Source organism: Onychomys torridus, chromosome 2, assembly GCF_903995425.1.
Source record: "Onychomys torridus chromosome 2, mOncTor1.1, whole genome shotgun sequence".
Lineage (NCBI taxonomy): Eukaryota > Metazoa > Chordata > Mammalia > Rodentia > Cricetidae > Onychomys > Onychomys torridus.
The window spans coordinates 37,611,785-37,636,251 of record NC_050444.1 but is presented as its reverse complement, the minus strand read 5'-3'; the positions used below and the strand labels follow the sequence as shown (position 1 = coordinate 37,636,251).

The 24,467-nt window shown below is 38.7% G+C and overlaps 1 protein-coding gene across 6 annotated transcripts in view; it reads left to right on the top strand.

The window, feature by feature from the left end:
• C2H8orf34 (chromosome 2 C8orf34 homolog) overlaps positions 1–24,467 on the top strand; it is a 401,050-nt gene that overhangs the window by 149,612 nt on the left and 226,971 nt on the right. For 5 of the 6 annotated variants that reach the window (XR_004944281.1, XR_004944280.1, XR_004944279.1 and 2 more), the window contains 2 exons: positions 12,743–12,915; positions 23,867–24,033. Coding sequence is in view for 2 of the 6 variants with exons in the window: in XM_036179890.1 (XP_036035783.1) it covers positions 12,743–12,915; positions 23,867–24,033 (340 nt within the window). In the remaining 4 variants the exon portion in view is untranslated. Of the gene's footprint in view, positions 1–12,742; positions 12,916–23,866; positions 24,034–24,174; positions 24,445–24,467 lie in introns of those variants that run through there. The other variant, XM_036179891.1, reaches the window with a different exon arrangement.

Below are 24,467 nucleotides of genomic sequence, written 5' to 3'. Positions count from 1 at the left end.
GAATTATATGACCTTAATAATAAAAGAATATATTTTATGGGGTGATCCCCAGTTATCTTGTTAAATGAAAAAGTCAAGGAGATGAAACATGCTTATAGCATGTCGTTATCAATTAAGTGCATGTAATGAAAGCATACAAACATATTTGCTTATAATCACACCAAAATATAGATAACAAGACCTCTCACACACTAAGACACAAGCATACACACTGATCTGAAGTTACTCTATATGCTACATGTGGAATAAGAAAAAGTACTTGGTGCATGGATAAGGGAGGGGCCAGGGATGGAGTTGATCTTTTATGATTTTGAACGCTTTACTTTAGAACCAGTGAGTATTTTATATAATTTTAAAGCAAATTTAATATTTGTATCTTAATCATATATTTTATATTCTAAGGTGAATGACATAACTGTATTTCAGGTTGTGACATAAAGAGAAGTAAATGAATTAGAATGTCTTTAGAGCCAGCCATCATATTTCTTCACAGGGAACATATTCTAAGGACAGACAGCACAGGAATGCAGTTTTAGACCGTTTCTTCATGTGTTTCACATTGTATGTCAAAGAACTTATTATGTTAGTCTATTTAAGAACTTGAATTTGGGGAATGGATAAAGAAAATACATATATATGTATATTAATATAAAAATCCTATAACCCCAGTTTTAAATAGACGATATCTTAATGAGGTAAATATTGGGTGCGATTAGCAAACCAAAAGTTAGTAGACATTGTATCAATTTGTGTAGGTCAGCCCCAGCAAAAGATGGTAAAAATAATGAGTAAAATGTTCATAATCAATATAGTCTTCAGCTGTCAGTCCTAGAAGATATTTATTGATGAGAGAAAAGGCTTAAGTTCAGTTTGGAGAAGACAGAAAATACCGTCTCAAATTAGTGATGGCCATCAGTCAGCCAGTGATGGCCTTCAGTACAACCAGTGATGGCCATTAGAACAGTCAGTGATGGCCATCCATCCAGCCAGGGATGGCCTTCAGTACAGCCAGTGATGGTCATCAGTACAGCCTGTGATGGCCATTAGAACAGTCAGTGATGGCCATCAGAATAGTCAGTGATGGCCATCCAGCCAGCCAGTGATGGCCATCAGTCAGCCAGTGATGGCCTTCAGTACAACCAGTGATGGCCATTAGAACAGTCAGTGATGGCCATCAGAATAGTCAGTGATGGCCATCCAGCCAGCCAGTGATGGCCATCAGTCAGCCAGTGATGGCATTCAGTACAACCAGTGATGGCCATTAGAACAGTCAGTGATGGCCATCAGAATAGTCAGTGATGGCCATCCAGCCAGCCAGGGATGGCCTTCAGTACAGCCAGTGATGGTCATCAGTACAGCCTGTGATGGCCATCAGTCAGCCAATGATGACCATCAGTACAGCCAGTGATGGTCATCAGTACAACCTGTGATGGCCATCAGTGAGCCAATGATGGCCATCCATCCAGTCAGTGATGGCCTTCAGTACAACCAGTGATGGCCATTAGAACAGTCAGTGATAGCCATCAGAATAGTCAGTGATGGCCATCCAGCCAGCCAGGGATGGCCTTCAGTACAACCAGTGATGGCTGTCAATCTAGCCAGTGATGGCCATCAGTCAAGTCAGTGATGGTCATCAGTATAGCCAGTGATGAGGAAGCAAGACCAACACCATGTGCTTTTTGATGTGAGTAGAGTAAATTACTTTGCTGTTATTATTCTAAAGAATTCATGGCTTGAGTTTGAATACAAGGAAACCTCTTAAAGACATTACCCAGGATATTTTTCCAAAATAATAAATTGTAATTTTTAAAAAAAACATGGAGGTTATGGATGTCAAAGAGACACTGAAACCTGTTCAAGACATAAGGAAATTTAAAAAGCTATGTTTGAATTCCACATATGACCTATACTTTCTTTTGTAATGAGCAATAATATTTATATAATTCAGATAATTGAGGACAGAAAATTGGCAATTAGCAATTGTTACTTACTGGCTTTGAATGTCATACAGTAGCCATGTTAGAAGGTGTTCTATACTTTAAAGTACTTAGGGGAAAAAGCATCACATCAGAAGTTGTTCTGGGAACATTTTGTAATATACATATATATATAATTATATAGATATATATTATATCCATAGACCTCCTACAATATATGTATATGATAAAACAAAGTGACAGGCAAAATAGCAATTGAGAGAGTCAAACAAACAGTATTGTTAAATTAAGTGACATTTGGGTCAACTTGCCAAGATAGAAAGGGGTTCTTTACTATGCTTTCTGCTTTTTTCTTCCTGGAAGTCTGAGTCCTGAGAAAAAAAGGTTTTGAGACAGGGTTTCAACTGCGTAGCACTGGCTGGCCAGGAGCACTCTATGTAGATCAGGATGGCCTCAGACGTAAAGATCTGCCTACTTCTTCCTAAGTGCTGGGATTAAAAGCATGCACCACCATGTCTGACAAGGAAAAACATTCAAAAAGCTTATTTGTTAGTTTTATCAACTATTATAACTCAGTACCCATTAGCACCTCTAGTGCAGAGTTTCTAGTCTTAGAATATTTCACATAAGTGAAGTACCTCAGAATCATGTCTGCTTCCAGATCTGGAGCAAAGGATGTATAAAAAGACACTCTATTGTGTCTCACTAGGATGAGCAAACTACTAAGGAAGATTTAGACTGGCTCAGGAGCGAAGGAGAATTGTCTCCTTCTGGGGAAAGTTGAGAAACTGGAACATGAGTAAAAATCATAACTGAGAGGCCATGAGTGATGCCAGATCTTACAAAACCCATATTTTCATGAAAGACTCTCTCAATCATTTTTTAAGATGTCAGGGATCCACAATTATTATTTTGAAAGGCCAGCCAGAGCAAAGAGAAAGAACAAGCTACCAAATTGTCCCCTCAGGGTAATCCAGCATTTGATGACAGTGTTTCTTTTATGAAAGTATTCCAATTAATAAATACTTATGGAATTATAAAATTAGACAGTCACAATTTTCTAATTCATGCTGATGAATTAATGGATCTAAGCATATGGTCAGTACTGCCTGCCTCACTGATGAACAGTCCTTGGGAGGTCATGTGCCTTGTGATGAAGACAGATCCATTCTCTCTGAGCAGTATAAGCCGAGAAAAACAACTTCCCTAAGACCATCTGGGAAATTTTAAAGCAAAATATTGAATGGTATTAAATAATTATTGTTAACTTATGTTAAGTAAGATAATGGAATTTATTTACAACACACTTTCATCTAGATCTAACTGAAAATCTGCCAAAACTACAAAGGAGAAGGAACATTTCAGGCCATTTTATTTAGAGTTATATAGAGAATAATAATGTAGTACTCAGAGGAAAGTCTCACCACTTCAGAATTTTTGAGCAATAACAGTATTATAAGAGAAAATTAATCAGAGTAAAATAATTCTAATTAATAGCAATGTAAAAGACAGTTGGTTGTAATATAAGGAGCGGTGCTTAGATCCTGCCTTACACAAACAGAGAACTTCCTTAAGACCATCTGGGAAACTTTAAAACTAAATGTTGATGGGTATTGTGTAATTATTGTTCACTTATGTTAAATAAGATAATGGAATTTATTTACAAAACCATCAGTGTGCTAATTTGAACATTAGAATATTTACATATGCGGCTTGGGCATAACCAGCGCAAGAAGGAAGAATGTGGAAGAGTGGGAGAGGAGGAGGGGGTTGAGTCTGCAATGAGCAGACGATGATGAGAAGGTGTGTGAGTATAAAGAAGATTTTATTCTTTCTGGGCTTTCACTGGGGGGAAAATGCCCACAATCAGGAAGAAAGTTATTTCTGTTATGTGTAAAGGCAGGGGTAATGGGGTAGCAGGAAGTGGAGTATATCTGACAACTGTTGAGAGTACCATTGGGATGGTTCTCCGGAGCCTAGGGAAGCAATTGTTCTCTTTCTGGGAGATAAATGAGGAAACAGAGGCTGAGATGGCTAGGTGATTTGCCCTGTCTCTCCAAGCTTGGCCTTGATAAGCCCGAACTAGCAATTAGCTCCTGGCCTCTCAAGTCTGACAGCAAATTCAGGTGTATTCTTCTTCATTAAAAAAAGAGGAACTCTGAAAACCATTTAAATGCATTACCTTAATAGCACTACTGATATTCAAATCACATATCACATAATTCATCCTTTAAAAGTGCTTATCTAGGTGGTTTATATTTTATTCAAAGATTATGCAGCCATCACCATGAATTAAGTATAGAATATGTTTTATCATCTGCAGAGAAATCCCTGTAGTCATGGGAAGTTACCCCCAAGTCCCTCTAACCTTTCAGTTCACTATGATTCTATTTGCCATCGCTATAGATTCTCCTGTTCTGTAAATGTAACATAAATCATATAATAGTCTTTTGTGACTGTCTTCTTTCTGTTAGCACAATGAATTCAAGGTTCAGCAATGTTGTAGAAGTATCAAAATTTCATTTGTTTTTCTTGCTCAATAATATTCCATGAAATGGATATACCACATTCTATTTATTCATTTGCACATTATTGGGCACCTTAGTTTATACTCTTCAGTAACTTCAAATGGTGTTTTAGGAACACTCATGTTCATGAATGCTGGGTCAGACAATAACCCTGGAATTTTTGTGGGACTGTTTCTACTTTAGTTGGACTATTTTACAGCACCCCTAGCAAGTGGGCAGGCTTGGTTTTCTCTGTGTATTTTCCATCATGATCTGTTATGTCTATGAAATCAGAGCCTTCCTTAGGAGCATGGACTTTTATTGTATCATGGTACTTTATTGTAGTTTTTATTTAATTCTGTGATGATTAATATTGATAATGTATTATTGAGTCATTTTTCCTAAGGGTAGTTCATTCTTCCACTCATTCAACAAACATTTATTATATATCTTCAAGAATGGCAGGTCAGATATTGTGGGAGCTGGTAGAGTGGTGCAGGGAAGATGAACAAGTTTTCTCTATTAACTCATTGTCCTACCGACATGGAAAGGTGCAATAGTTGGCTAACGGGTATTAAAGTTATCAGAGGAATACAAGTATGTGGGAACCAAAGAAAAACCCATCAAAACTAATTAAACTTCAGTAAGTATATGTCATACTTTTACAAAAAAATTCAAATATGTCACATATTACAATGCATTAAGGGTAATTAAGTAAATACCTGGGTGTGTAGAATGTATCCGAAGAGCAAACCATTTCCAAAACCCCATTTCTGTGCCACATCTTTATTTATTTGTTTCTTTTTGAGACAGGGCCCCTCAATGTAACTCCTGGTACTCTCTGTGTAGACCGGCCGGGTCCCAAACTCAGAGAGATCAACTGTCTCTGCCTCCTGAATGTTGGGATTAAAGGTATGCACCACTACTCCAGGCTCACACACACCTTTCTAACAGTATCTTTCCTATTTATCTATAGTTTAAAATTTTTTATAACTGATGTTTTGTTCCAAACATCTTTTTTTTTTTTCAATTTTCTCTTTCAAAAACATGTGGTACTGTGGCTATGGATGTGTCTGTTTCCTTGCCTATGTAAACAGTGCTATCTCTTTGGTACAGAATTAGAAATGGACTCCTGGGGCATCATGGCCTTTGCCTCCTGGGCCTTCTCATCTTCACCAGATGGGGCAGCATTCTTTTTTAGATAAGTGTTTGTGTCAGTTTATATGTCTACCAACAGTTAGTTCAGTATAATGCTTTTTTTCTCCTGCACTGTTTGAAATCCAACATTTTAATGAAAAAAAAAAATCTCATAGACTTAACTGACAATCTTATCATATTTAACAAGGTCCAACCCTAGCTAGTATCTTTGCCTAGTTTTTACATCTTTTTTTCCCTGTGAGTTTTTTCTATATTCTATATGTTGGCTTCTTTGTGCTATGTGTGTCTCAAGTATGTTGTTTTATTTTGAGCATTGCTATCAAGTTCTAAATTGTGTTTACTATTAGCAGAAAAATTACCATTTTCTGAAATGTCAGTGTGTTGTTAAGAAATCTATTCTTACATGGAATCATTAAAGTAATTGTCTTAAAAAGTTTCTTCTACAAGTTTTTTTAACCATAAATAGGTTTTGATCCACTCAAATTATTATTGTTCAGTATAGCAAAAATCTGAGATATATTTTCCCCTATATGGAGAAAAAAATTTCCTAGAATCATTTATTCAACAGTATTCATCTGGACCCTTTGCTTGATTCCACTGGCCTATCTGCCAATTTTTTGTTACTGTGGTAGGTTTGGCTCAGAGCATGCCTTACTTAGATGTGTGTGGGAGAATTGGCATCTTCACATTTCTGAGTCACTCCATGAACATTCTTGTTATCAATTCAGCTGACATTTGATCAGTTTATAAGAAAACCACATGTTAACTTACACTTGTCTCTGAAATTTCTTGATTTTTCCATATAAAATAAATATATATTAATGATGACAGTTTTATTTCTTTGTTTCCATTGCATGATAGGGCTGGTGTGGAATAACCTTATTAACATTTCCACTGGGAAAAAGGAATGATGAGGTGTGTGGAGTCACTATTTGGTGGCACATTGGGATGCAGACTCCTAACTGTGCCCAGGTTGTGGAGAGTGGACTCCCTGGCAGTCCAACCTATTGCTTATAGTTCTTGTTTTCACCTTATAGGAGTTTCTTCTTGACTTATGAATCTTAGGAGAATGTAGGAACAGATGCCACTGAGCAACTTTCTCCACTTGCTACCTCACCACAGGAAAATGGATCCTAAATAATCTCAGCTTCCCTCATTCCAGAGTATTTTTTCTTTCAATTCCATCTATGCCAAATAGATGGTTACCCATATTTTATCACACTCCTTCCTTATGCCACATTTATATTCATGAATCTTTTCATGTTTGTGTCTTAATGGATATAGTACCATAAAGTGTTAAGAAACACCACCTTTAATTAGCATTGTTTTAATTTTCAGAGATTTTTAATAAAGAGACTTATAGCCATATGCTTGGCATTTATTTACCCTCAGGCTTTGTTTATCTGAAAGGGCCTAACTTTAACATTTGGTGAGAACTTCAATTCATATAAGTTCTTTGGACATCTGGAAAAGCTGGTAGTGATAACTTTGGCCACAATCAACATTTTCTTGAAACTTGCCTAACAGATTGGATAGGTATTTTCTCTGTCTATCTTCTTGAAACAACTTGCATGGAATTAGACATAACTTGATGATGATGACAATATTTTCCCTAAATAATTCCATACTCAATTTTGAAAGTCTATTAGATATAATTTCTGTCTTGTAAGGTGGTAGTTTCAACAAACATTTTAACACCATATAATACTGGTGTCTATTTTCTCAGCTTCTTATCATTTCCTTACTACTTTAAGTTTCCACCTGCCACTATATATCCCAACAGCAAGTAACTTAATCTTTAATTTAATAATGCTACATCTCAGTTGGTTGTAGATAACAATTTTCACCATGACTTGGTAGTTTAATAACATATATCTCTCTCTTGCTTCTTTGGGATTAAGCTGAGTTATGCTGGTTTCTAGATAGAATTGCTCCAGGGACTCTGATTTAACTCTTTCACATGTCTGGAGGGTGTCTGTGTTGGTCAAGTTCTATAAAGTGGGTTTGCCTGAGGTGAATCAGAGCTGGTCATGTACCTCCCGAGAATCCTGGAGTATCTATCATAGACATGTCTTTCTCATGGTGATTGTTGACATGCAGGAGACCCAATGTGACAGGAAAGGCCTCTGGAGGGCTAGGCTTGCTTGTACCTGATACGGTCATTTCTGTCCTCACCATTGGTCTAAGCAAATCATATTGGAAGATACTACATTTTACCTTTATTTGAGATACTCAAAAGTCACATGATAAAAGATAAGGACACAGGGAGATTAAAGATTTTGCTCATTCAAATTGGTCCCCCACACTAAGGACCATTAAGGTCTAAGATTGTCAGTTTCTTGGCAGCTTCCCGAAGGGCCTATGACATATGCTCCATCAGCTCCCACTTTATTTCCTAAACAGAGACTTTTCCTTTAGAAAACATTCCCATCATTTCTCAAAGTTTCTTTCTCTAAAATTTGCATTTAAAACCATCTTATTGCATTTCGTCTAATATTGTTGGGTATTTGGAAAACAGGATGTTTACAGAAAAACCAGACTATATGGATAAATATAATATAGAAATGTGTTCAACAGCTGTAACAGTTATTCTGCTAGCTAGAGTTAGGGCATTTGTTGATCAAGCAGAAACTATAACAAAAGATGTACAAGAAAACCAAAGTTCATCAGAGAAGGAAGTCAAATTTTATAGAATGAGATCACTTTAAAGAGACAGTTAAGTTCATCATGGTGGTTCATAATTTTAAGCCAAACATTTGAGAAAGAGGCAGAGGCAGAAGCATCCCATGAGTTTGAGGATAGCCTAATATACATAGCAAGTTCTAGGCCAGCCAGAGCTTATAGTGAGACACTGATTCAATCAATCAATCAATCAATATGAATAGATAAAAGTAAGGAGGCAGTAAATATTGTAAACAAACAAAATGAGCAGAGGGGATGCACTGGAAATGACTGAGACAAGGGAAGTTGCCATAGAGATGGCTGGATATTGTACACATGCACAAATGCTAAGTGTTTGTGACCACATAGTTCAATTCTTTGCAAAACACTTGTAAGCAAATTGCGTCAGGGATGGTATCTGAGTTCTGAGAATTGATCCTCCCCCCATACTCATTTTATTGATGGTCTTCAAACTTCCCCCTTTCCATTCCTTCTCCAGTTGCTTTGTGTAATTATGTTCAATAAAGCATGGCACATCTGTACACTGTAAATGTGAACAAATGGAAATCAGAAAGGGTGGCATGTTTGTTTTTAAATGACTGCCCAGAGTGAGCCATCTTACTGTGGTATAAACTGGAGCCATCACGGGTTCTCATGTTCCATTTACAATTGATGCTGTATAAAGTACATGCAAACAGAGCAGCAAAAATGTAGAAATGAAACTTGACAGCCATTAGCATTTTAGTAAATATGTTCTGAAACAAACAATCTAGGTAACTTTCCTTTCTATTATTCATATAATGCCTTAACAGGGTGACTAGTAAAACAGAATGTTCTAGGTTGCTTTTTTTTTTTTTTTTCAGCGAATGTGACTTAAAGCTTTAGAGAAAAAAATGCATGTATAAATTAATTCCATTAAGGACTAAAACAAGATGTCTTAACTATTTTCTGCTGAGGTACCAATGAGTGGGGAAAATTCTTTTAGCTTTGTGCCGACAATAAGTCCTTTATTTCTTACTCAGGTTTAATATCTGAATTCATCATGCATAGGTGTTTTAGCCTGTGATCAAATCAAACATTTAGTGGATTCCATTCAGGGACTTCCTACATACTCTCACTTCAACCCTGGTTGTGGTCCAGTTTTCTGCAGCCGTGAGGCTTCTGGGTGGCGAGAGTCCTCGTCCATCCTCCACACACCGTACTAAACACTCCTACGATGATCAGAAATGTTGTCCCATGTTCATACTGTCCCTTTATCTTGGCCTTCCAGACTCCACCATGAACTCCACTTCCCACAGCCAAGTGATTCACCCCCTTACTGTTTTATACCAAATTCAAACAGCAGCAGCAGTTAAAATGTCTCCTCTGCTGCCACTCACTGCTTTACTGTCTTTCTATTAACAGCGAGTCAGAACTCTCCCCTCCAAAGAATCTCTAATTCACAAAAAACCTACTTTGTCTCAATACCAATTTTAGTGAAAGTTTTAGAATTTTGTCGTTATAACATTTACAGGGACAGAATTAATCTTTATTATGAAGCTACACTGATTCGTACTTTGATGATTATTACTCCAAAAGGAAATCAAACAGACCCAGTACAGGGTTTTGTTTCTATTTTATACTCTCCCTGGGTACCTTCTGCTTCCTGTTGTTCAAATCATAACTCAGAACTCTTTAAAGATTTCACATTTCTTAAAATATTTGGATGTTCATCATTTATTTTGGCTGCACGGTCAAAAACTTTTACTTGATGGTCAATTGACCCCATTACTTGGGCCCATGGCAAGACAGAGCTTCGTGGTGGAGGGAACATAGAGGAGTGAACTGCATCCTTCTTGGTGTCTGGGGCCAGAAGTGAGAGATGAGAGCAAGGCTCCAATATCCACTTCAAGAGCACACTCCCATGACCCAGCGTCCTTCCAACAGACCCACTCTCTTAAGGAAGCCCCCCAGGCTGGAGACAAAGTCTCCAACACACAGGTTTTCAGGGACATTTAAAATCAGAAGCCTGGCAAGAGCCCAACTTGTAAGAGCAGTTGAAGTAATTGTGGGGTATACTTTAGAAAGCGTGTTCCTGGAAGTGTAGGTGGAACAGCCACTTTCTGGATGTGTAACTTCTTGCTAATGGGCAAAACCAAGTCCACCTGTTCCCCGGGAGAAGAGGGGCTTTTTGAGTAGGAATGCTTTTGCTGTTGAATTTCGGCACTGTTTGGGGACCTCAGTACTAGAGGGGACAGAGGGACTTGTGGTTTCCTGTTTCTAAAGAATGCACATTTACAAAGATTATCTTTCAGGTTTTTAAGTGAAATGTATCTATGAACCTAAAAAAGGTTTCAAGAGATTTCGTGTTATTAGTATACATTTTAATTGGATGTGATAGAGCATACCTGTAGTCCCAGCACCTGGGAGGCAGAGGCAGGCAAACCTCTCTGAGTTCAGGCCAACCTGGTCTACAGTGCGAGTTCCAGGACAGTCAGTTCTACACAGTCAAACCTCATGCCTGTGTATGTGTGTGTGTGTGTGTGTGTGTTTAAATATATTTGATTTTTATTTACTGTTGTGTGATTATGTACTATTAATAATAGTTTACTTTATTAAAACACTTTGAGAAATATATATATATATATATATATATATATATATATGAATACAGTTACTGAGCTTAACCCAATCTAAACAAAATACACACAAAAATCTGTTTCTGCAATCTATTGCACATGAACAGACTAAATTCAAGAATTTTCAACAACAAAATATTTTTTAAAGAAGTAGTACTTGTTTCTTCCATCCTTTTAATAACATCGCCAAAGAAAGAGCTTCATGTATTCAGAGAAGTACAAGTCAGTGATCAAGTCCCATTTTTATCCTGTACAACAGTGGCTTCCCAACTGCCCTGAGCCCGTGTGTGGCTCTCCCCACTGCCCTGCTGGCCAGCTATTTCTCACTAAATGTCTGTGCCGGCTGGAGTTAGCCATGCCCACTATCACACCATTTATGCCCTCTGCATGCTCCACTTTCCAACGGCAATGACGTCTATCACTTCATTTAACTCCCCAGTGAGCAGCCGAAGGATTCTTTCAGAATCTCTGCTGTTCTGGCACCTTGGTCCCACCAGATCTTAAGTTCTGTTCCATCTTTTCATTTACGGTTCCCGCAGCCACTTGTTTGGCTTTGGCAAGTTACCAGTTCTCACGTGCCTGGAAGCCGAAAGCAATGAAAACCTGTGTCTGCTCTGCCCCATTGTGTAAACCAAGTTAATTAATAACATTTAATCAGTGCCCAGCCTTTTTCTTGTAGCTCAGAGAAATGTCATTTTAACATATTCTAAGTAACATTTTATATGGTCTTGATTTTTAAGATAGTATCTAAACTATTACATGTTGGTTTAAGTATTGTGATTTTTATTATATCTGTATATTTAAATATTGTATATACTATATTCTGCAATTCATTTGCATGATATTTTGTCAATTGTAAAGGCACAGAACACCAGGTCTGAATTTTTGAAGAGTTGTTCAGAATTCTCCTAATAGGGAAAGTTTCCGGTAAAGGAGATTTAAGCAGAATGTGTTTCTCAAATCAGGACATTTCCTGTACTGCACAGTGTATATTTATAATGGAATATTGAAAAGACAAGGAAATGCCAAGCAAGGTATTAAAATAATCTTCAATCTCTCCCTTTAGACAAAACCATTATTAAAAGCTGTTCCTTATCTCTATTGCTTTTCCCAGCACAGCAGCCAGTTCTTAACACATACTAAGCCTTGGGAAAAACTAGTGAATAAATACATGAGTGAATTATGAATCAAATGATGAATATGAGGCCACATGAGCCTTCAGACAAAAATCAGATCATATAGATATTCCTTTATAATGACTTTTTTCCACTTAAAGTATTTCTAGTAGTTACATATTTTCTTGGATATATCATAACAAATTGGTAAATTGAATAAGTTGTCTCACTTCAAGTGTATGAAAAGAGACCAACATGTTTTCAGCTAATCCAATCTACTTGTTGTGGGTATTTTCCTATTTCTATTGCTTCCCTGAAAGTACAGAATGCATCACAGTGAGAGAAATGCATCCTTCCCACCCTACATCCTCACAGTAATGTCTTCTGGCTGCAGCTCATTCCCCAAAGACCAGTTACTCACCTTTCCCAGTTGTGGTAAAACACACTTGCACACTGTGGACCTTGCAGCCTCTGTCCCTCCACCAAGAATGCCAGCTCCACTCTCCCTGTCTTTGAACCCCATGCAGCCCCGAGAATCCGAATCCAAGATTTTACTCCTAGACAGTTAATCATAGTGATCACAGAAATTAGCCTAAGTCACAGAAGAAGGCATTGAGCTTGAATGGCGAGAAGAGAAAGGACATTTTGGTTCCAGTGAGCCCAAACACTGGGCAACGTTATTTTCCTGTTATCAGTTAACAAAAAAGGGTCATCTAAAGCAGTACCTTTTATTTTTTTACTTGCAGGAGACAGTGGCTTTCAATTCTTCTCTTCTGAGACCCCGCGTGATTGGGGAGTGGATTGGCAGAGCGGAAAATGATGCTGATCCCCTGGCAGCTGAAATGCTGCAGCCCCCGGTTCCACGGAATAAGAATGACCCATGGGAAAGTGAAGAGAGCAGCTCCAGCCCAGCAGGAAGGTAAGGAGGACCTCCTTGGTGAATTTCTGTTAGGAGATTACAAGAAATAAACCTAGTATACAATTTTGTTCTTTTCATAAAGAAAATTGTTAGACTCTGCATATGACTAAGAAAAATTAACTAGGTTTTCATTCCATAATGTGTCCTAAAAATACATAATTAGACTCATCAAAAAGAAGTAATGATTTACTCTCTTTAAAACAAGGCAGCCTTATAGAGTGAAGATGCTTGTCCCTGCCTGAGGACCACATAACAGAAGGAAAAACTCCCTCAAATTGTCCTCTGTCCTCGGTACATGTGTTAAATGAGCATGAAAACTCAAGTGCATCCACACAAAAACACGTATGTTGGAGTTGGGGATTTAGCTCAGTGGTAGAAATCTCAAGAGGCCCTGGGTTCGATCCTCAGCTCCAAACAAAACAAAACAAAACTAAACACGTATGCACTAAGCTAATAAATAAATGAACAAAACTGTAGTTAAAAAACAAAACAAAACAGCGTGTTATTTAGATTTTTTCTTGAAGGCTCCTCTCTTCTGGGGCTGTCCTGCACTTGGACTTAGGACTTTGTAGTGTACAAGGCAAGCACTCTACCTCTGAGTATCACACCTGGGTTTGTGTTTTGATTTTTTCTTACTTAAGTAAGCTCCCTTTCTTTGTTAATAGCACCAAGTGGTGACATAGTTTAAGGTTTTAAGCTGTCAATGAACACCAGCTATCACACTGGGCATTGGCTTAAGAGTTGGATGAGGGAGACTTGAAGGTGCTAAGAAGATGAAATCATTAGGGAAGAAGGGAACTGTTAAGTGGATAAGAATTATGAAGTATAGTTAAGGTGGACTATAGAGAAAAGTCTTTGTACAAACATTTAAGCTTACAGATATTACTGTGGTTGGATAAAATAATTATGTTTTCTTGGGTTTAATTTATAAGCTATAATGTTTTTAGGAACTTAAAAGTACAATGTTTTCATTCCTGTTCTATTGCTGTGGAGGGACAACATAAACACAGCAGCATTTAGATGAAGGCATTTAATTCAGTGGTGCTTAACCTGTGGGTCACAACTATCACAAAACACGTATTTCTGATGGTCTTAGGAACTAAGATATAGCTCAGTAGCAAAATAAGTTAGTAAGTAGCAATGAAAATAAATTTATGGTTGGGAGTTCTTCAAACCATTGGATTTATGTGTTTTTCTGATGTTTGTGGCTTACAGGTTGAGAATCACTGATTTAACTGGTGGCTTGCTTATAGTTTCATAGGGTTAGTCCATGATCATCATGGTAGGGATCATGATGGCAGGCAGGGCTGGTGACGGAACAGTAACTAAAAGCTTACATCATGGTATGCAGTCAACAGGCAGGTAGTAGGCAGGAAGAGAGCCAAACTGGGCCTGACATGGTCTTCGAATCCCCAAATCCTACCCCTAATAACACACCTCCTCTAACAAGGGCATGCCTGCTACTCCTTCCCAAACAGTCCATCAACTGGGAACCAAACATTCAAATACATGAGCTTATGGGGACATCTCATTCAAAGCACCCTTACATATAACTCTCATTTTACTCAGACTCTGGATCCCAGAATGGTGACAGGACATCTGCCATAAGCATCCATGTACGGAGGTAGAGTAACTTGGAGATGTGAGATCATGTTTATTAGATAAAGCACATTCATCATTACCATGTTGGGGTCATACCACCCTAAGAAGTACAACTTGAATCAGTCAAGGAAGCTGGGGTGCAAATCGTTATGAGAGGCAAGAATTATGAAACATGTATAAATGCATTTAAATATTGATGAATGAAAAGGTGATGGAACTGTAAGTCCCTGTGACTGCTATTAGCTGGTACCCACCAAAGGCTTTTTCTCTGAATAGTATAGCCACAGGAACTTTGTATTTCTTATGTTAAATTTACCATCAACAAATAGCTATTTTTTCTCAAGGAGAGAAGACTGTGTTTTCTTTAATGTAAAAGCTTTCAAGATTGCTTGGCTCTCACCACTTGGCTTAAGGGGAAAAAGTTCAGAATACTCATTAATGTGCTTCAGGTTTAGAGAAAATTGATTCTATTTCCATGAGAAATAACCTTAAATTATTGAAATAGTTGAAGAGCCCTGAAAGGAGAATCAAGCAATTTCTGAAAGTCCATTTCTCTTCTGGGAAATGCCAGCTCAATTTCACCCGTCAATGAGGGTCATTGTGTCTCTAATGCCAGGCTTATGAAACTCAGTAGACCTTTATCTTTATTCCTTGGTAGATCTTTAATTCTTAAAATGAAAAATAGAGAAATGTCAACTTCCATCTTGCTTTCATTTATTCATAATAATATCCACAGCTATTTATTGCAAATGCTACCTCCTCCTTTTTCTTCCTCATTCAGTGAGCTCTTACTCCCCTGAAATTCTCAATCCTAGTTGTATCTCTTCCTCAGTCCATGCGGACATTTCCCAAACATTTGTCCTTATGTTCTAAAAAGTCATCTCCTTCTCACTTCACTCTATATTCAAAATATGAGCTGAGATGTCACTTGTAGATTGAAAGGGTGATGAAGTCCTGGCTATATTTCAATCAATTCAGAAACATTACATATATGTAGAAATCATGTAGAAAACATTGGTAACTCAGGTTACAAACTGCATTTCTCCAATCTGCAATTTCAAAACAGGATTTCTGAATTTATACTGGGGCTCACACACAGCATCTGAATAAATAAGAAACATTAGAGAGAAAGTTTTAAAGGTTCTAGTGCATATTATAGAATTAGCCACTGTCATTCAATAGTAATACATATGCTATAACTTATCAATCTTGCACATTGAGATTTAAAGCATAATGATATTCCAAACTGCTCAAAGAAAATTTGATTTTCAAGCTTTATTTCATTCATTTTTCTTTTCTCACCAAGGCTGGCACATAGCTATTTTCGATAAATATCTGTTACATGAGTGTAGGAGGTGTGGGCTATCACTAGGCCCATGCTAAGCAGAGCTTATTCACAAGAAAAACTGTCGACAGTCTGTTTTTATTTTTGATCTGTTGCTCTAACTTAGCCTTTCCTATAGAAAATAAAAGAAAAAGAAAATCTTGTCTGAGTGGCTGTTATTATAATACTCAGCACATAAACAACTTTTGCTTTTGTGCTAAACAACAGATACATAACAAACTAGACATTCACCACTGGACTAGAAAATTAAATTAATGGCAAACCAAACCTTAGAAGTCTTATGGATAGAAACTTACCTAAAGTATTTTTCTTAGAGCTTTTATTAGAAACAACATTCCTTAGCTTGACTTTTTTTCTTTATGCACCTCAAATACATTACATAAAAAAGTCAACAACTAAGGTCATGTAGGGATGACAAATAGAGTATTAAATGCTGGTTATGGTTAAGGCAGTTGTAAGGACAGACAAACTAATAGAATAGCATTGAGACACCAGTGTTAAGATCATGGACCTTAATGGTCTTTGGGTGGGCCTCAAGACATATGTGGATCTTATAATGTTACATTCAAAATGATGTATGAGTATGATGAAAGATATTTTCCTGACTCTTCTTTACCATATTCTTAAATTAAAAATTAAGAGGGTTCAAGAAAAATATGAAAGCATCCAAATAAGGACAGAAGGGTGGGAGAGAGCTGGTGTGTGTGTGTGGGGGGGGGTGTTAGGGAATGAGTAGAAACTTCTCATGCTTGTTCATAGCTTGCTAATTCTATAACTTGCCTAGCTAGTTATTGGGAAAGCATATGCATCCACTGAACATTTAGAGTTTTATTTATTTATTTATTTATTTTAGATCCTGGCCACAGTTCCCCCTCCTTCCTCTCATCCCATTCCCTGCAACCCATCCCCATCCCCATCCACTCCTCTGTTTTGGTTCAGAAAGGAACAGGCCTTCCACGGATATCAACAAAACATGGTATATCAATTTGCCTTAGACTAAGCATCCCCCTCTTATTCAGGCTGGGCAAGGCAATCCAGTATAAAGAATAGGTTCCCCCAAAGCCAGCCAAAGTGTTAGCCCTTTGGCCCCATTGCTAGGAGTCTCACAGGAAGGTCAAGCTACACAACTATCACATGTATGCAGAGTGCCTAGGTCAGTCCGTGCAGGCTCCCAGGTTGTCAATTCTTACCAGCCGGGTTAGTTGTTCCTATGGGTTTTGTTGTGATGCCCTTGACTCCTCTGGCTCCTGTAATTCTTCCTTCCTTTCCCTGAACTTGGCCAAATGTTTGGTTGTTGGTTTCTGCATCTGTTTCCAACACTTACTAGTGAAGGCTTTCTGATGATAACTGGGGTAGTCACCAATCTGATTACAGGAGATGGCCAGTTCAGGCTACATATCTACTATTGCTACGAGTCTTAGCTGGGGTCATCCTTATAAATTATTGGGAATTTCCCTTGTATCAGGTTTCTTCCTGACCCCCAAATGTCCCACCTTCCAGTCATCTATTTCAGTACTCTCCCCTTCCATCCACTCCTAACCTGATCCCTCAAATTCCCATCTCCACCCACCCCCAGTCCACCCAGCAGTTTTCTTCTATTTCTCCTTTCCAGGGAGTTCAATGCATTCCACCTTGGGCTCTCTATTGGTGAAATTATTAAGGCCACTCCACGTAGTTAAAAGGGAGGTTTATTTTGTGGGGTAACTTACAAATGAAGGGGTAGGTTGCAGGGTGTGGGAAAGGTATGGCGCAGTCCGGCGGTGTTCTCTGGAGAACTCTGCTGGGTCCACCTTCAGCATCCAGGGTCCCAGAACCAAGAGAGACCTCTCCTCTCATCCTGGGTCTTCCACTTCCTCCCTCAGCCCTGCCTTGTGGGTGTGACCTTTACCGAAGCCTCAATGGGAGATGGATCTTCCAGGCCAAGGCTGGGATGGCTACCCACTACAGCTCTCCTTGTTTCCTAGTCTCTCCGAGTCTGTGGATTGTAGCATGGTTATTCTTTATAGCTAATATCTACTTATAAGTTAGTACATACCATATTTATCTTTCTGGGTCTGGGTTACCTCACTAAAGGTGATTTTTTTTCTAGTTTCATCCATTTGCCTTAAAATGTCTTGATGCCATTGTCTTTGATAGCAGAGTAATACTCCACTGTGTAAATGTACCTCAATTTCTTTATCCATTATTTGGTCAAGGAGCCTCTAGGTTGTTTACAGGTTTGGGCCATTATAGATTAAGCTGCTCTGAGCATAGTAGAGCAAGTGTCCTTGTGGTATGATTGAGTATCCTTTGATATATGCCCAAGAGTGGTATATCTGGATCGTGAGGTAGATTGATTCCCAATTTTCTGAGAAACCACCATATTGATTGCCAAAGTAGCTGCACAAGTTTGCTCTCCCACCAGCAATGGAGGAGTGTTCCCCTTGCTCCACATCCTCTCTAGCATAAGCTGTCATTTGTGTTTTTTATCCTAGCCATTCTGACAGGTGTAAGATAGAATCTCACAGAATGGTATTGCCATAAAAACAGAAAGGCAGATCAATGGGGTTGAATTGAAGACCCAGACATAAACCCACAAACCTATAGACACCCAAATTTTGACAAAGAAGCCAAGAAGAAAAAAAACCTTCAACAAATGGTACTAGCATAACTGGATGTCAGCAGGTAGAAGAATGCAAATAGATCCATATCTATCACCCTGTATTAAACTCAAGTCCAAGTGGATCAAAGGCCTCAACATTAATCCAGTAACATTGAACATGATAGAAGAGAAAGTGGGGAAGAGCCTTGAACACATTGGCACAGGAGACAACTTCCTGAATAGAGCACTAATAGCACAGACACTAAGATTGACAGTTAATAACAGGACAAAATGGCAGTCTACAGAATGGGAAAGATCTTCACTAACTCCATATCTGACAGAGAACTGATCTCCAAACTATATAAAGAACTCAAGAAACTAGACATAAAAAAAACCCAAATAATCCAATTCAAAAATGGTGTACATACCTAAACAGAGATTTCTCAACAGAAGAAGCTTGAATATCAGAGAAACACTTGAGGAGATGTTCAACATCTTTAGCCATTAGGGAAATGCAAATCAAAATGACTCTTAGAGTTATTATAATCACACATTTGTCATGTAAGTATAAACAAAAATTGAGTTTAATAAGCCTATATAATCTCATTTTAAGTCATCCTGATTAGACTCTGCAATAGTTGTCTGACTACTTTCTTAAAATGAGTTGATAGGTCTTAATGGGGAATTAGTAAACAGGTTCATCAAGCCTTGAAAACATAATCAGTTCCTTTAAACCTGAACCATCTAATTAAAACAAGGATAAACTCCATAAATATTGTAGATCCAGTAAACTAGCTTCATTAAATGAGGATTTTTATTAGAATGTAAATATTCAATAAAATTAATAGAAATACCACAACTTGGAATTAAACTTTAAATATTAAAGCTAAATGATCTTTCTATTAAGTTTTCCTTTCTTAAAACTCAGATTGATTTGATGTTAAATGCACAAAGCCTGGAAATTTTGCCTTCCATAGAAAGCCAACAGCTGAATATATATTTGAGCACCATAAATTCAAGTCATACTGTGTGGTGCTATCGAAAGTAAACCAGGATAAAGACTAAGAAAATGGATTGAAGCAGGGGTAACACTTTCATACACAAACTTCAAAAACAAAGATGGTCAGGTGTGGGCTTTTCTGGACATGAAAAAAATCCGTAAAGCACATGTTAGAGGTAACACCAAAGTTCACAATTGAAGGCATTTGAAGATAAAAAATTTCGGGTAGGCATGATGGAACAGTGGGTAAAAGAAGTAACCAAGTCCCATAGAGGTTTACCCTGGCCCCAGACTGGAACTGGGAAGTAAGTGGCTATGCTAGCCAGTATTTAACCACATGTCCTCTTCAATATTTTGCTGTTCATCTATTCTTTGGAAAAAAATCCTAGAAACCTCACAAGCCCCAAGATTTTTAGCTTCAGAAAAAGAGAGAGAGAGAGAGAGAGAGAGAGAGAGAGAGAGAGAGAGAGAAAGACTGGGGTGAATGTATGGAACCTTCGGTGTTCTTAGGAAGGGGGTGAATGTGTGAGACCCCCAGTGTTCTTAGGAAGGGGGTGAATGTGTACAGAACCTCCAGAGTTCTTAGGAAGGGGGTCAATTGTGGAACCCCAGCGTTCTTAGGAAGGGGGTGAACATGTGTGGAACCTCCAGAGTTCTTAGGAAGACCCACCCATCCTTTCTTCTCATCCCACCCACCACTCTGCACTTCCTAGCTGTCTTAAGCATGACATTCTTTCCACCCCCTCCGCTCTTAGGCTAAGGTGCTGGAGGAAAAGGAGGTGTAAAGTCTGTCTACAATCCTTTCCCATTGCCTTCTCCCTAAAACAATCCTCTTTTCTTTTTCTGTAGTACATTTTTCTTCCAAACCTGACTTAGGAATCCTACAAGCCACACTCTTCACACTCTTTACATCTACCCAACATCTTCTCATAGCAATAATTTAGCCAACCCTTCCCCTGAACACATCGTTCTCTGCACTCTGCCTGACTTGATGGATCAGGCAGTGGAAGTTGTTCCACTCCAAACCTAGCCTCTCATTTCCTTTCTTTTCTCAATATTTTTTAATTTTCCCCTTTCACCCATTCACTCCCTCTATAATCTCTCAGATCTTGTCATCATTATCTGGAATCATAATATTACTTCAGGTTCTTCAACCTCCCCCCTCATCTCCAGGCTTTCTATTTCATTCTCTCTGGTACCCAACTGAAACTGGAACCCAAAATGCACCATTTGCTTCTCATTCACTCTGTTCCTCATTCTTCTCTTTATCTAGCTCGGTTGCAGCCCATGACTGAGACCAGTCCTCTGGGGCTTGCTTACAGTTTTAGTGGGTCAGTTCATGACCATTATAGAAGGAAGCAGCAGACAGGCAAGATGCTGGATCAGTAGCTGAGAGCTTTATCCTGTTCTGATCTGGGAGAGAGAGAGAGAGAGAGAGAGAGAGAGAGAGAGAGAGAGAGAGAGAACTCTCCCTTTCTCCTTTCTTGACAAAGTTCTATCTTGTGGCAACTCAGCCCCTTTCTGTTCTAAGATGGGATCAGCAAAGGTTGGAGAACACTTGACACACTGGCCAGGGCCTCTGAACCATGAGTGCTCAAACCCCAAATATGCTAATCCTGCCAATGAAGCTCCACGTACATCTGCTCCGTTCATACATCTGTTCTCCTTAATTACAGCATTCTTCTATCCCCAAATATCCAACCCTTGTCCTCTTTTTTTTTTTTTCTGAAGTGATGAACCTGTACATTATTTAATGGAAAAAAGAAATTGCAGTTCTTGATTCTTGGTTTTTCTGTGTCTAAGTCTTCTGCTTTCTTCTGTGGTAGGGGGGTGAGCTACCTCAAGTCCCCCACTTGGTCATAGATTCTCAACCTCACTAACCTAGCACAATGATGTAGCACGAATCTTAAAAAGTCTTATTAATAAAATCAAACCCAGAGCCAGGTATTGGGTTAAAGCTGGAAGGTGAGAGGAGCAGAACAAACCATAACTTCCTCACCTTGCCAATTCCTCAGCGGATCCTGTTTCCTCAGACTGGATGCCTCTCAGCTGAAGAGCCGCTCAAAAGCCTAAAAGCTTAACCAGGCTCTACTTCCTCGTCCTCACACCTTGAATACCTTCCTGCTTCCTGCCATCACTTCCTGGGATTAAAGGCTCTTGTTACCATGCCTGGCTGTTTCCAGTGTGGCCTTGAACTCACAGAGGTCCAGACGGATTTCTGCCTCTAGAATGCTAGGATTAAAGGCATGTGCTACCACTGCCTAAACTCTATGTTTAATATTATGGCTGTTCTGTTCTCTGACCCCAGATAAGTTTATTAGGGTTGTACAGTATTTTTGGGAACACAATTTCACCTCACAATATTAACTTCTTTTGTTCATTTCATAATTCCCTTTCCAGACCTTTTTTCATCTGCTTACATGCATGATGGTATTTCAGATATCACTGAGAGGGATCTCTGACAGCATAACTTGGGCACAGGAAAGCCTTTGTGTCCCCACAGTCTGACACTGTTCATTTACCTAGAGGCAGCAGTTTATCAGCCTGAGTATATTCTCATCGGACACCAGGAGGGACCAGCAGGAGCTACCACCAACACTAGATAGAACCTCATCGCAACGGTCTGTCACTTAAATTGTTATTGAACTTCAAACTAGTTCAGTAACACAAGTTGACTGTCCTATAAATTATAGGAATTGCACAGGGCACACAGAGACCTAACTAATAGCCCAATCACACAGGACACAATTTTATAACATACCATTCATGCTCCAAACCATAATAAGTACAGCCTGAGTACTGAAAGTCAAGCTAGACCTGCCTGAGGTGACACGGGTTAGAAATACCTGAAGAAATTAAAGCAGTCACCATAAAAGTGCTTTCATAAGCGATTGCAAATTCCTTGGTAATAAGTACATCGAAAATAATCATAATAAACACAGATTACAGAAACATCATGAAAATTATAGTACTGCAGAAGAATTCACTGAAATAAAAATAGTGTAAACCTGGTGGCAGGGCCGAGGTGACAGGTGATAGAATTACAGACTGTGGTAGCAGATCTATTGAAATGGCCTTTTCTGAACAAGTGAAAGAAAATAGATTGGAAAAAAAATATGATACAGGGTTGGGAGATACTGCTCTGAGGTTAAGAGCATTTGCTGCTCTTGCAGGGGACCTGGGCTCAGTTCTCACACCAGGCTGCTCACAGCCACCTGTGCCTCAAGTTTCAGGGGAACCAATGCCCTCTTTTGGCTTCTGTGTGCACCTGCATGTGTTGCACAGACATGCACTCAGGCACACACACATATGCATGATGCAGTTTCAGTGGCCTGTGGGTAAATAAGAAAAGGTCTGAAATTCTTATCAGGTTCTAAGAAGAAAGGGTAAAGTGGGTGGCTTGGAAAAGAATTAAGAGTGACAGCTGAAAACTTACTGAACAGCTAGAAACTGAGGAAAGCCAGGTGGGATAACCCCCGGGAATTTTACACAAAGGCACATCTTAGGTAAACATCTAGAAACCAGCATCAAGGAAGGACTCCTTCTAAATGAAAAATATTATTTTCATTTTATGTGTATGAGTGTTTGTTTGCTCACATGTATTTCTGTGCATCACATATGTGCCTAGTGCTCATAGAGGCCAGAAGAAGGTGCTGGAACTTTTGAGCTGTCATGTGGAGGCTGGGAACTGAACTCTGCTTCTCTGTAAGAGCAATAAGTATTCTTAACTGGTGAGGCATCTCTTCTGCTCTGAAAGAAGAAATCTGAAAGGCAGGCAGAGATAAGTATCAAACAGCCATTAGGGGAACAATCATTAGAATGGCAAAGGATTTTTCATCTAAAAATATCAGAGCAAAAGGAAGCATCAAAAGTAAATAACTCTTGGCCACATGGCTAGTGAAACTGTCCAACAGAAGTTCCCGTCAGGTAAGAGTGAATGAAGTGCTTCACACAGAGGAAATGACAAGAGAGAGTCATAGAACATCAGGAAGGAGGAAGGAAAAACAGAAAATATGAGTGGAAGTGGTAGGTTATCCCCACTAGCTTTGATTATAATGAATAACACAAAATGCCATCAATACTCCAACACTTGTGTCTGACTTGACATACACTTGTTGTAGAAATCAGGGAATAATTTAGACTTTCTGGCTCCTACTGGATCAGAAAAGCTATTAAATATGAGTCTGAGGCATATGGCAGCAATCAGAAAAAGTACTTCCTGTTGTAAGGGCAAGAGTTGGCATCTCCACACTGGGGGAAGAATTGAGTACAAGAAATGTCTTAGAAACATGCTATTTCCATTATCCTAGGGAAAAACAAGTAATGTGCAATATGTTTATGTGACACAGTAGTGGAAGGAGAATGTGTTAGTTTAGTAGATTTTCATTACGGACCACAGCTAACACATCAATTATTTCTTCAGCTTAAAGATGGAGCCCAAGACTAAAGGATTAAAACAGCAGCAGCAGCAGCATAAGAAACTTCTGGCTGCGATGCTTTCCCAGGATTCCTTCGAGTCCATCCATAGCCCCACGCCATCTGTAATAGAAGAAGACATTGACAATGAAGACGATGCAATGGAGTTGTTGGGTAATTTTAAAAATCAATAATTTCTCTTTCTCCTCTTTTCTGGCATTGTAAAAGTGTGCAGGAACCGAGGGGTTTTAAACATTCTCGATAGTTTTGTCTAAGGCAAAGGGAGTCCTCTAACTGCCACTTTCCTTCCCTTAGGCCTTTATGAAGTTGCATGTAAGAACTAAGCTGAACCCATGGAAGCATGTGAAACACCCCCTAGACTGTACTATGTGCTTTGTGTATGCAGCACTCTATACTCTGACTTCACCGAGCTTTATTCTGTGTGCAGTTGTGATAAAATGCGAATCTGTGTGTTTTATTTTCTTGATTACACCTATTGTCTATAAAATACACCCTCTTCCTAACAAGCCCCTGTGAATGTAAGGTTGCGTTAGGGAAATATCATAAAACTGAAAGATGTCAATAGTAAAGTAGTGTTTGATGCTTTT